This window comes from Naegleria lovaniensis (assembly GCF_003324165.1).
Source record: "Naegleria lovaniensis strain ATCC 30569 chromosome Unknown tig049, whole genome shotgun sequence".
Lineage (NCBI taxonomy): Eukaryota > Heterolobosea > Eutetramitea > Acrasida > Naegleriidae > Naegleria > Naegleria lovaniensis.
The window spans coordinates 24830-37559 of NW_025407871.1; the positions used below are offsets into that span (position 1 = coordinate 24830).

General features: G+C 37.0%; 8 protein-coding genes across 8 annotated transcripts; 3 read left to right on the top strand and 5 right to left on the bottom strand.

Annotated features, from left to right (window-relative positions):
* Nucleotides 1–12: 12 nt before the first annotated feature.
* C9374_011580 (uncharacterized protein) lies at nucleotides 13–2774 on the bottom strand (the record flags this gene model as incomplete). Its single annotated transcript, XM_044687251.1, has 5 exons — nucleotides 13–682; nucleotides 730–2281; nucleotides 2324–2543; nucleotides 2595–2678; nucleotides 2730–2774. The coding sequence occupies 5 exons, from the start codon at nucleotides 2772–2774 to the stop codon at nucleotides 13–15; spliced, it is 2571 nt and encodes an 856-aa protein (XP_044543089.1).
* A 41-nt stretch (nucleotides 2775–2815) lies between these two features.
* C9374_011581 (uncharacterized protein) lies at nucleotides 2816–3280 on the bottom strand (the record flags this gene model as incomplete). Its single annotated transcript, XM_044687252.1, has 3 exons — nucleotides 2816–2825; nucleotides 2897–2952; nucleotides 3110–3280. The coding sequence occupies 3 exons, from the start codon at nucleotides 3278–3280 to the stop codon at nucleotides 2816–2818; spliced, it is 237 nt and encodes a 78-aa protein (XP_044543090.1).
* A 175-nt stretch (nucleotides 3281–3455) lies between these two features.
* C9374_011582 (uncharacterized protein) lies at nucleotides 3456–3760 on the bottom strand (the record flags this gene model as incomplete). Its single annotated transcript, XM_044687253.1, has 2 exons — nucleotides 3456–3599; nucleotides 3668–3760. The coding sequence occupies 2 exons, from the start codon at nucleotides 3758–3760 to the stop codon at nucleotides 3456–3458; spliced, it is 237 nt and encodes a 78-aa protein (XP_044543091.1).
* Nucleotides 3761–4177: 417 nt separating this feature from the next.
* On the bottom strand, nucleotides 4178–7034 carry C9374_011583 (uncharacterized protein; the record flags this gene model as incomplete). Its single annotated transcript, XM_044687254.1, has 14 exons — nucleotides 4178–4369; nucleotides 4418–4451; nucleotides 4509–4562; nucleotides 4613–4617; nucleotides 4664–4799; nucleotides 4850–4948; nucleotides 4992–5235; nucleotides 5312–5561; nucleotides 5607–5735; nucleotides 5797–5889; nucleotides 5999–6004; nucleotides 6080–6141; nucleotides 6196–6264; nucleotides 7028–7034. The coding sequence occupies 14 exons, from the start codon at nucleotides 7032–7034 to the stop codon at nucleotides 4178–4180; spliced, it is 1380 nt and encodes a 459-aa protein (XP_044543092.1).
* Nucleotides 7035–7118: 84 nt separating this feature from the next.
* On the top strand, nucleotides 7119–8226 carry C9374_011584 (uncharacterized protein; the record flags this gene model as incomplete). Its single annotated transcript, XM_044687255.1, has 2 exons — nucleotides 7119–7382; nucleotides 7495–8226. The coding sequence occupies 2 exons, from the start codon at nucleotides 7119–7121 to the stop codon at nucleotides 8224–8226; spliced, it is 996 nt and encodes a 331-aa protein (XP_044543093.1).
* Nucleotides 8227–8534: 308 nt separating this feature from the next.
* On the top strand, nucleotides 8535–9817 carry C9374_011585 (uncharacterized protein; the record flags this gene model as incomplete). The annotated part of the gene is made up of 2 exons (XM_044687256.1): nucleotides 8535–8603; nucleotides 8657–9817. 2 exons carry the CDS (start codon nucleotides 8535–8537, stop codon nucleotides 9815–9817), a joined length of 1230 nt encoding a protein of 409 aa, XP_044543094.1.
* A 270-nt stretch (nucleotides 9818–10087) lies between these two features.
* C9374_011586 (uncharacterized protein) lies at nucleotides 10088–11866 on the bottom strand (the record flags this gene model as incomplete). The annotated part of the gene is made up of 1 exon (XM_044687257.1): nucleotides 10088–11866. The coding sequence occupies one exon, from the start codon at nucleotides 11864–11866 to the stop codon at nucleotides 10088–10090; it is 1779 nt and encodes a 592-aa protein (XP_044543095.1).
* Nucleotides 11867–12268: 402 nt separating this feature from the next.
* Nucleotides 12269–12724, top strand: C9374_011587 (uncharacterized protein; the record flags this gene model as incomplete). Its single annotated transcript, XM_044687258.1, has 1 exon — nucleotides 12269–12724. One exon carries the CDS (start codon nucleotides 12269–12271, stop codon nucleotides 12722–12724), a length of 456 nt encoding a protein of 151 aa, XP_044543096.1.
* Nucleotides 12725–12730: the final 6 nt, after the last annotated feature.

Sequence of the window (12730 nt, forward strand, 5' to 3'; positions counted from 1 at the left end):
AATAAACACTGTTTATTCTTGTAGAACTACCTGGAAACTCTGGGTGTATTCAGGATATTCTGAAATAAGTTTCGTTACAATATTCACAATCTTGGAAGTTGTTTCCTTTTGACCTTCCAATTCTTGATTCAGTTCTGGCGTCTTCTTAAAGGACCCTTTCAGAATGGCTTGACACTTTTCTACAAGCTTTTTCAGACGTTCTCTATCATATCCAATCTTTGTCTTTTGTGTTGACAGTGTCTGTATTTCTTCTTGGAGAAGTGTCATCTCATCCTTTATAGCGTTAATTCTGTCTTTGGCCTCTTCTATTGCACGACCACATTGCTCAGCAGCGTTCTGATGATGTTTGATCGCTTGGAAGGCCTCAGCAGCTTTCTTCTTTTTTTTGGCAAGCTCTGATTGTTGGAACGAAATTTCTCTCTGAATGTTTGCTTTGGTATTTGTTGTGTTTTTGGATTGAATTACTCTTCCTTTTGTTAAAATCAAATCGCGCTTCTCAATGGCTTTCTCCATTTCCATAATTTTTCGCTTTTGTTCTCGTTTAAGATCTGCAAGTCGTTGTTCCATTAGGTGAATTTCTTTCTTCATTCTTGTTATTTCTTCTTGACCAACGGTTGGATCTAAAGCCTCTTGAATTTCTTTTTGAATTTCGATTTTCTTTTCCCAGAACAATATTTGTCGTCTTGTTCAAAGTTACCTCACATTCTAAACCATAATGATGATACTTACTCTACATCTACCATTTCATTCAAGATTGCTTGCTTTTGATTTTTAGTTTCTTCAATCTTGCTCTCTAGAGAATAGGCTTCTCGTTCACTTGCCTTGAGCCTGTCCAAAATTTTGTTTTCAAGATCGTAATTGACATCAGCTAGAGAGTTCTGAATAAGATAGTTTGACGAAATCTTCTTATTTAACCTTTCAAGTAATTTGTGCATGGATTGCATCTCAGAAGTTAATTCCTTAATTTGGTTTCTTTCTCGAATGGCTCCAGCGTCTACTCTTCCCTTTCGTTGCGACAAAATTGTTTGTTTGCTCTTGATGGATTTAATCTCGTCAGACAACTCCTCGGATCTGTTCATTAGTTTTACAAGTTCACTTTGGTATCGTATCCAATCCTTCTTTAACTGCTCGCTTTCTTTTTCTTTTGCCTCAATTGCTTTGGTGATATTCTTGATGGTTGCTTCAAGAGGGCCTTGATTCTCGTCTTGTTGAGTGCACAGAATTTTTTCCATAAGTCTGTTCAACTTGTCAAGGTCGTTTTGCTTCTTTTCAATTTCGTCATTCTTTCTTCTAATCTCTATTTCATACTTTTCAATAAGACCATCTTTTTGTTTCAGCTCTGACTCTAGCTCTTTCAAGACTTGCTCTAATTGCTTGTTCTGCTCTTGAGTTTGCAGCTTGTCAATGGTTATTCTTGCCAATTCATTCTCAATCTGCGAGATTTCTACCTCTTTTTCTAGCACCTCATTTTTCTTTTTTTCAATATCTTTGAGAGTATTTTGACAATCTTTCTTGATAGTAGTGTTTTCGCTGAACAGGTTCAAAAGGTTTTCTTCTAGAACCCTAATTTCGTTGCTCATGTTAGCCATCTTTTTATCGACAACGTCAATGTCTTTCCTAATTTTTTGGATGCTCAACTCTTCCTTAGCAATTTCTTGATCGGTTTTGTCGAGTGTGTTTTTGAGTTGCATATATTGTGTTTGTTTGCTTTCCAAGCTTGAATTATTATCCAAAATTTGTTTTTCGAGGTAAACTTGTTCGTTTTCTTGTTTGATCAAAATTGATGTAAGTTGTTCGTGTCTCTCCTTCTGTTCGTTGATAGAATTTTTGTAGCCCTCGATTTCGTTCAAAATTTCAACTACTTGCTCCTTCTGCTTTCTTAAACCTTCTTCTGTGGCTTTCAGAGCTTCATCTCGTCGTTGCATTCCAATAATACTGCTCTTCCATTGTTGAACAAGCCTCTTCTTTTCAAACTCAAGAGCTTCCATTTCAGCGGTTGCTTCTGCAAGCGTCTCACTGGCAATTTTATATTCCTCTTTTTGAGCTTTGTGAAGTTCCTCATACTCTTGATGTTGATCTTTCAACTTTCTAATTCTATCTATCATTTGATCGATTCTAAAGTCTTGATGTTTCTTTTGTTTTTCTACATCTTCCATTTCTTTTTCAATTTTATGAGTCTTTCTTTTTTTAATAGCAATGTCACGCTTTGTTTTCTCATGAGCGTTTTGCAACATTTTTAATGTCTGTTGCGACTTTTCAAGCTCCTCTTGGAATTTGTACACTTGTGGCAGGTAAGGAAATTTTTGTAACTAAAGCTACTTACGCTTTTTTCGTTTTTCATCCACTTCTTGCCTTCTCAAAAGCGCAATTTGTAATTGCTCAGTTCTCTTTCGTTCCATTTCTTCTCTTATTTGAGTAGTCATGATCAGCGTATCATGTCCCTTGTCCACTTGTTCTTGTAATTTCACTAATTTTTGCTGGGTATTGTACAGATTGACACCCAACACTTCTCTTTCTTCAGTAATTTTCTTTGTCCGTTCATCCTATGGTCTCAAGGTCATCAAGTATTTCTTTCATGAATAGCCAATACTTACAATTTCCTTGTGTTCTAAGGTCAATTCATTCAGTTGTTTCGTGTATTGCTCGGTGATTCTAGCTTGGATTTGCGCTAAAAGTGGCTGTTATTATTGAGAGTTATCTCCTAAAGATGATGCAACACGAATACTTACGCTGTTCGGATCAAGACCATTTTCTGTGAGTAGGTTGAGATCCATTTTTTTATAGTTGTAACAACATTTTGGCGGCAATTACAAAATCAAATATTTCTATTCATATTTATTATAAAAATTATGTTTTATATGAAAATAAATTAAATTATAAATATTGGAGTACCTACCGAGCTCCTAGAGTAGCATGTTCTTCATCATCATAATCATTAGCAAGATTATCCTTCTTTCCATTGATATCCACATTTACAGCATTTGAAGAACTGAGTCATAGGCTCATCAGCAGACCTAGTTTGGAACATTTGAAAGTAAGCCTTGTTATGATCACATTTGCCACATTTTGTTTCAACAGTCTCGGACCAATTTGCATCATCACCAATTACGTCGTCCACCTCCTTCTTTTCTAATTTCATGTCGAAATGCATTTCACTTTTAATATTGCAAACATAGGGGCAAGTCTTGCACACCCAACGATAGACGGAGTCAGTACTTGTTGAACGTCCCGTTGCCTTCTCTATTAACAAGGTGTTTCCGCAATAGGGACAAAAAAACATTTTTTTTGAATTAAATTGCGAATTCAAAATTGCTATCGAGTATGAATCATCGATCATTTATTAACACAGTTAGTGTGAAAGCATATAATTTGCAGAGTTGTTTCTATGTTATTCAATCAATTTTGATCATGTATTGTTCGGAATTAAAATTGCGATGATCATCACAATATTCAAATTAAATACATCTTAATAATCCACCAAAGCCTAAGATGGCTCCAAAAGCGCCTCCTCCTTGTAATACAGTTCTCACTCCAACAGTTTTTAAGAAATTTACTCTATTGCCTCTCATTGATGGCAGTAATGAATATCCGAGAATGGTCTAGCGGAAAATTATTGACGAAAGCGAATATATAAACACACAATACACTTCCCTGATGGTATACTTACAATTCCTGCCATACCACCTCCAACTAAAAAACCGGAAAGAGCACCCATTCCGACGGAAGGAAGACAATCACCAAAAGTCTTTTTCTTGGCCATTTTTTTTGACTCAATCAAAATGATGGCAAACAATCAGACAATTTCCTCTAGAAATTCCACTTGCACTACGAGCGTAAAAATGAGCCGAATTTTTAATTAGTTTATTTATGATCCGCCAACATGTATTGGCCACGAATTGTGTACAAATAGAGCTAATAATATTTGTGAATTTGATTTTACTTGTTCCGATGAATGATCGTTACATCGTTCCTGACTGTTTTCAGAAATTTTTTTTGACAAAGCCTGCTCATAGTACATTGCCCACTGGCTCATAGTGCATGTAGTGGACGTTTGACTGGTGTATTTCTATTTTCAATGACATTTGAAGCCATGCACTACATAGACACATGACGTCCCCAGCGCCTTCTATCATCACGAAGTAAGTTGGCTCGTAGTGCACGGTAATTTCTCGAGGATTTATTCTTTGATGCTCGAAAGAGTGGTACAGAGCTCAGCTGCTGATGGACGTTGTTCATGGTCGACTGACAGTGTTTTAAGGACTAACTCGACGATTTCGTTGGGATACAAGCCATTTTTTGAAATGTTGCTTTTTATCGTTTCGAGCGCTGAGGCGCCTTTTGTCAGTAGTAAGGCACACACGTTTGTTTCCTGGTTTAACCAAGTCAGTGTCATGCAAAATGTTGCAAAGATACTTACCATGTCTTTTGACATTATCTGGTACATGACAACACTTTACATTATTTAGCACACATGATGATGATATATGTACTCATCTGTAATCACTTACCCTAAACTCCATACATCTGTCTTGAAACCATATGCTTGATTACACAAAATTTCACTTTTACAGTGTTAAAAAAGTTAGAGCTCTCTATCATTCCAAATACTTACGGACTCTGTTCAATGTAAGAATGTACTCCAGATCTCTGAAACGATACTTACCATAAACAGCCAAGTTCCTGCTTTCGTTTGATTTTGGGTATTTTCGATCGTTTTACTGAGACCAAAGTCCCCTAGAACTACGTTGATCACTTTACCATCCAAATTCTTAATGAAAATATTTTGGGGTTTCATATCTCTGAAGATTGATACAGAAATGAGGGTAACAATGCTGCTACATGAACATACCTGTGAATTAATTTTCGTTCATGCAAATATGCCAGGGCTTTAGCCATTTGATAGAACACAGAAAAAACAATTTCTGATGGAATTGGATCCTTTTGTTTTCTACAGCCATTGTTATACCTCGTAGCTCATTTGTTAAACCTACCGTATATACGAGTCCAAATCTCCATATGCATAATATTCCATGCAAAAACATAGTCCCTTACTAGAGTCATCGTGTTGATATTTAAAAATTTCATAAGTTTTCAAAATATTTGGATTTTCCAGTTGCAACATGGCCGCAGCCTCTCTGTTTGCAGTTTCAATTTCTTGCTCATCTTCAAATGTCACCACCTTAATAGCTCTAGGAGCTGGCTCTGAACCTGGTATAATCATACTACATTTGTAAACTGTGGTTCAATAAAATTCAAAAAAATAAAGGTTTCATGAATAATGAATATAAATCACAGGTGTAATTCTACGCACCTACTCCAAATCCTCCTTTTCCAATTCTCTCCTCTATGCTGTACTTGTTGTTCAATATTTGTTTTTTTGAATCCACGCTCGATAGAGAGTCATTAGACTTATCGTTAATGTGGTGGTTGACAATAAACGATTTGATTTCTGGATTTTTTGTCCATTTCTCTGGAGTGCTACCAAATCGATCTGTCAGAGACTTATTTGCTCCATTATCCAATAGACATTTCACAATTTCTAAAGACGATAAATGGGCAGCCTAATGAATTTTGTAACTTTGAACTAGTTCCAACCATTAACCTACCAAATGTAGTGGAGTTTGTTTCAATTCGTCCCTTGTCGTAATGTTTAACTCTGCCTTATGTTCAACTAATAATTTCACCATCTCCACTGAGTTTTTTTTGCATGCCAAATGTAATGCCGTCCAACCGTTCTGAAATTATTATTAGTAAATTTAATAAATTGCTCTATCGCTTAAAAGAGCTATCACTTACATTTTGGTCCTGTACATTCACATTAGCTCCATGTTTTAAAAGAAGTCTGGCTGCTTCAACTTGATTCCAACAAGCAGCTTCGTAAAGTGGGGTCTGTACTCCATTAGTTCACAATAATTAACCGTATTCAGATATTTTCAAACTTACAAACTAAAATCACACATGAATAACACAATCATTCGAAGAATCATCTTGTACTTACACCATTCTATTCCGATGTAATATCAAAAATTTCCAAATCAGTAATTAAATGAAATTCCGATAATACGTGTCATCTACTTACTGGCCCGAATGAATTCACCAAACTGCATCCAATCGGATCATTCAAAATTTGTTGAATCACCTCTAATTAAAATTCATACACGTTTTAATAGTCCATCAGTTGTTTCAACAACGTACCCAAGTCTCCTTCCTTTGCGGCTTTGCAGAGCCTTTTTTTCGTTTCTCGTTCCACAGAGTTGGCAGCTACTGAGATTTTTTTTTGAAAGAAAATTTCAACGAGCTGAGAGTGAAAGTCAACCCTTCTCTTCAAGATTAGAAATTTAATTGGGTATTTCAAAATTTGTGATTCTTTCTCACATTTCTAACTTCTTGCAACATTTGGATATGTTCTACTGTCAAATAACTTTACCGTAATTCGATTATTTTCTGAATTTCTTCACATTCATGATCATGCTATCAAACAAGGCGACTTATACCTCTTTCAGATTCCTGGATGCAATGGAATCTCAGCAATTTTCTGCGCATGAACCCTTTTAGTACAATGTCAAACCACAATAAATACATTCTCATAACAAAGGCAACCAAGTGTTAAAATGTTGTGACGTTCTTCTAAATTTGTGTTTCATGTTGGAATACAACTTGTCCCTGTCGAAGTATCACTTCACATTAAACATGAGCATCACTATTCATCAAACAACAAGAACAAGAGAAAAACCCTTGCGATGTATGAGCATGAGCGTTGTGATGATGCTTTGTGATTTTCCTTAACGAGACAATTTTTGTCAGACTCGTTTTCTCAACACATTCCGCATGACGAGTTGAGCTCTCTTCTCTGAAAACGCTTTTTAATGGAGAATCGTCGCTCGGTTCAACAATGTTCAAGTCAATTCAGAAAAAACAACTCAAAATAGACACAGTGGTTTGCAGTTTGTATTCTCACCACTTGCGCAAAGGAGAGAGATACAACAATTTTCATTGTCATCATACGACTCTTTCATTATCCACATACCCAACATCCAAACGCTTTTAAAAGGCTCAACTACCTACAGGCACGGCAGCTCACCATTCACCTCAACACGCTCATCACACTCCTAATCAAAATGACAGTAACCATTGTTCTTAAGGTCAAATACGTCAGTGAGGATGTCTCATTTGATTGTGGTTCGTTGCCTATTGAATTTTTTGATCAACAAGCCTTTCAAACCAAGATGACCTCATCACCCAGCGGCAATAGCACGGGTAGTAGTAATCATTCAACTCCACAAAGAAAAGCAGGTCCATGCAAAAGAAAACAACAAGTCAAATGGTCCGAAGAGGACGATCGTATTCTTAGAATGTATGCTGAAAAGGAATATTCATGGAAGGTAAGAATCAAGACTCTTTATACAATGTCCTCTAAATACATTGCAATGACCTGAAACGATCATTCGTTTTTGTATGATGGATCGTATGTTTCTTACAAACACATCTATATAGGAAATTGCAACCAACTTCCTTCATGACAAATTTACTCCTCAGCAACTCCATCAACGTTGGAAGAGAGTGCTCAATGATAATATCAACCGAGAACCTTGGACTGAAGAAGAAGATCGAGCCATCATTGAATATGTCAAGAAGCATGGTTGTTCTTGGTCTAAGCTAAGGACATTATTAGGAACTAGAAGAACCGATACCATGGTTAGACAACGTTGGCTCAAAATTACCAATGGCCAAGGAGAGGTAGGAACACCCTCTAACAAGCACAAGAGTAACATGTCGAGCAAGTCTCCTTCATCCTCCATGAATTCTTCAAGCTACACAAACCTTGTAAATCAATCATCCTCATTGAGCAATAACTATGAATCCATGTCTGCTCTCTTGAATGGAACCTCTGCCGATATGGACGTGTTCCAATTTATCAAGACTCATCAATTGATGAGCTCGACCAACTTCAATCAAGCTCACCCTGTAACCGTAGTTCCACCTGTCCTTAACAAGCCAACTCCAGTACTCTCAGCTGACGCCCTCACTTGTGATGAAGAGCTCACGTTTGAGCATCGTCCTGCTCCTTCTGAACCAATAAGAAGAGACTCTTTGGATGAAAAGACACTCAGCTCAAACTTGGGAACAATGCTTGAGAATAACATTGATTTGGTCGACTTCCACTCTTCATTCCAAGCCAACATGGAAAAGGAATGGTTGAACCAAATTTTCTCTGGAGACTTTTAAAGGCGTCGTTAGAAACAACAAGTTCGATCAGCTTTCACTGAATCGTGTACAATAACATTGATGGTCTCAATCAACTCAAGGATGATTTCAATTTTGAGAGGATCTTCCTTCCCAGTTGAAGCCTCTAAGGAAGGGTCTTCAAACTAGCCCATCTATAGAAACATGTGAATAAATATACTTTCTGGTAAACGTACATCCCGTGTCATCTGATTAAACCATCCATTGAAAAATGTATTGACACCAATCTCACCTACCATGCATGGCCCAATAAACCCGCCCAAATTTACTGATTTTGAAATATAAAAAAAATGAAAGCAACACGCCTCTCGCACGAAGATCGAAGAAAGAAATCAAACAACTCGTTATTTCAAGAGAAGGTGAGTGGAGTGATGATCATCAACAAATTTTCTGATCATTGTCTTTCCGATAGTTCAAAGAAAAAATTAGCATTGTAAATAAGGACGGTACCACAACAAAGGTTACGACAGGAGAAATTGAAAAGAGTCACTCGTCAAAACAACCCACTTCAACAGCATCAACCTCCTCAAATTCTTCTTCCAGAGTGTCAAGCTCAAAAACTTCTTTCACGGAAAAGTTGGAGAACATTTCATCTCCTTTTAAACCACTGTACAAAATTCCAAACTCTCCTCCATTTCAACCACCAAAAATTGCAAAAGGATCAGTGCAAGAGACACACGTTCTTGTATTAAGTCACTCTCATCACGATGACGTTTCAATACCACCATCCACAGGAGAAATTTCTGACTTCAGTTTCGATCAAGAAAATAGAACAGATACACCATCGTCGTACTACTCCTCAAGAGAGAGCACAGCCTCATCCAGCAGAAGAAAGAAAAAACCAATTATAACAGCAAAACAGTTTCAAGCAATGATTGGAGAGATGAAGAAACAAAATATTGTTTCAAATAACGGTGAGGAGTCCTCAAATGCAAAATGTAAACCACCTCAGCCACTTCTAAAATTAATCTCAATTGAAGACAACATATGTGATGTCTCAGAGATTAGTAACCCTGCTTCTTCACATCCTTCTTTGAGAAACAATTCCTATTCTGCAATACATGGTATTTCCAAGAAGAAAGACGAGGAGGAATTTGAGTGGGGTTTGTCTAAAGAGTCCGAACAAACAGAAGACTGTTCAATTAAGCAAAAAAAAGAACCTTCATACAAACCCTATAGCATCGAAGACTACAACAAAATCAACAAGCAAGGATATGTCAAACTCGGTGGGCTAGGAGCAGATTTACATAATGAAAAATTAATAGAAAAAAAAGAAAAAATCAACAAGATCAGAGAGTATGCTAAAGAAATTGCACAAATCAACAATAGCAAAATTTCAAAACAGAAAGGCGAAAGTAAACCTTTATCCAAATCTAAAACACCTGAAGAGCCGTCTGCAAGAGAAAAAGCAAAGGAGTTTGCTGCAAAAATTCCAAAGCCAAAGTCCAAGCGCCAATCTCACCGAGCAGACAAGGAGAACGACGAACCTCAACCACTTTCAGAGCTCGAAATGCTGGAACTTCAACATGAAAAAGACAGAGAATGGTTGAAAAAAGAGTTTGCTATTCGATAAATATTTATCAACATGATACCCTTTAGCTTAAGTAAGTACCCTTTGCTCGTTTGGCCAATCTGTTATGCGAGCTTGAAAAATTCCATTTTTCTACTGAGTGGCTTGGTAATTAATTTCAACAAAACAACACTAGTATCGCAATAGTGCTTCCACGGTAGGAGTGCAAGGTAAATAGATAACTCATTACCTTGCACTCCCATCGTTTTTGTTGAAATTACCAAGCCGCTCAGTAAATTCTTATCAAAATCTCAGCAGAGTGTTGCTTTGTATCTATTTGTTTGAGGGGAAGCTAAGGGGGTTGTAATATAAATAATCCGGAACCACTTCTTTTAACAACCCTTTCTGATTCAGTACCCTACATGTTTCTATAGCTGCATAACGTTTTGCATCTTTTTTAGAAGAGGCTATTCCTTCTACAACAAAATTATGAGATTCCATCTTAATTATACATTTAAATATCATTGCGTGAGGTGGGCCCTCAGAAATCTCGATGTAAGAAGGCTTTTGGAAATACACTTTGGTAAAAAAGTATTCTAAAATTTGAACTCCTCGTGATATATCAAAATCTGCATATCGATCATTCGTTATACCCTTCACTTGATAGACCTCCATTTGGGGCAATTGTTGATTAAGAGAAGCTGGAGTTTGTAATTTCAAACTCTTTTCTCTTAGCTCCAAAGCGGCAGCGTTTTTCATATTTTTTAAATGCTTTTTTCCAGAAAGATGGTCTTTGAGGGCATCGAGACTATTGCAAAACGTTTCACATACAGCGCAAAAAAAGCCTTCTTCGCTTCCTTCGTCTTTTTTGATCAATTTTCCTGAGTTTATCATTTCCGTTATTGTTTCTAAACTTGAGTCAGTATCGTTGCTTGTAGTATGCTCATGATCCCGAGTAGTTCTTTGCTGAGGATCCATGTTACTTTGAGCGCTTTCTGTATGAAATAATTTAGATTTTAGATCGTATCTCTCTTGGTTTTTCTTGTGCTGCTTTCCGCCCAAGTGATTCATCAATACATCCGGGCCATTACATTCAACATCACAAATTTTACATTTAAACCAGTCACCGGTTTGACGTTTGTGAAACTCTATAATATCTTTTAAATCGCTTAGAGAAGAAAAAGCTGTTGGTGTTGACGCTGAACTGGAGGGCTTTTCTTCATTCACATTTGGTGGTGAAATATGTCCTGAAATCAAATGCTGATTTTTCAGCTTTTTCAAATGCGTTTTTCCTTGCAAATGTTCATTCAATTTTTGTTGGCTGTTACATTCAACGTCACAAATTGGACAATACCACTTGCTTCTCATTGATTCCATGTTGTTCATATAAGGTCTTGAACCTAAATTCACACCAGTATCAAAATTTTTACAAAGATGATCTATTTCTTGATCTTGGGAATATTGTGGATGGTAAGTTGTTGGTATAACTGAAGGATTGAAAGAGTTTGGAATATGTCCATAATAAGGTTGTTGTGGAGCATATTGATAATGATGATGAGGAGGATAGAATGGCTGATGATTTGAATACATTCTACTGTCGTACGATGGAAGTAAGTGTTGAGGAGATGGTGACCTCAACTCGCTACTACTTTTAGAACTGCCACTTATATTGCTCTGTGTACTTTCCGAACGATGTGAACCCAAATTGGATTCAGAATACACAACTGACGGAGAAGTTCTAACTGTTGTTATGCTTGGCGTTGAAGAAGAGGATTGATGAACAGCCTCACGAACACCCGTTGAATAATTGGAGTGTTGATGATATGGTGGAGATGTCAAAGAAGATGGTGGTTCATGGACATACTCACGCTGTGGATAACTATTTTGCATCGCCATAGCATGTTGAGGAATATATTGTTTGGACTGTTGCGTTTGAGCAGAAGAATTCAAAACCTTGTTGGTAGGAACATTTGGAGGTGATGTTGTTGTTGTTGTTTTGGACAATGATGAGGACGACACATTACTCGCTTGCTCGGAATGACTGATTATGTGTTGCTTGTACTCAAAAATGTCCGCAAACGTTTGGTTACATTTTTTACATAAGAACACCATGATGATATGGTGTTAGGAGTGTTGTTGTTTTTCGAGATTGATTCTGAGAACTCCCAAGCGTGTTTTTGTTTATCGCAACAAGAACAGGTTGGGAATTCTGGTGTATTTTTTGTTTGTGATTGAAGGTGTGCCATCAAAGGGATTGTGCATTCGTCATCTGCCAGCAGGTTACAGAAGACCAGAATTCAAAACCATTGTTCGTTGTTCAAAGGCACATACATCACAAGGGAACAATGTTAATAATATAATCATCACACATTTGTCAAATTCCTTGATATCGAAATGTGTTAATAACCTTGTTGGTATTGTAAACTATAGTTTTGAGTTGACTAAAAAATTATTAAAAAATTCGTTGAAAAAAAATACGCCACAACTCCATCACACATTTTCTGATACATCAAAATGGGTAGAATGCACGGTGCCGGTCACGGCAAGTCTCAATCTGTTATTCCATACAGAAGATCACCACCATCCTGGTTGAAGGTTACCCCTGATGAAGTCGAGGATAAGATTGTTAAACTCGCCAGAAAGGGTTATACTCCATCACAAATTGGTGCTATTTTGAGAGATAGCGACGGTATTGGTAGAGTAAAGTCTGTTACCGGAAAGAAGATTTTGAGAATGCTCAAGTCTAATGGTCTTGCTCCAGAAATTCCAGAAGACTTGTACCAATTGATTAAGAAGGCTGTCGGTATCAGAAAGCACTTGGAAAAGACCAGAAAGGATAAGAAGGCCAAGTACCAATTGATTCTCTGTGAATCCAAGATCCACCGTCTTTCTAGATACTACAAGAGTACAAAGGTTTTGGCTCCAAACTGGAAGTATGAATCCGCAACTGCTGATGCTTTGGTTGCTTAAATAATT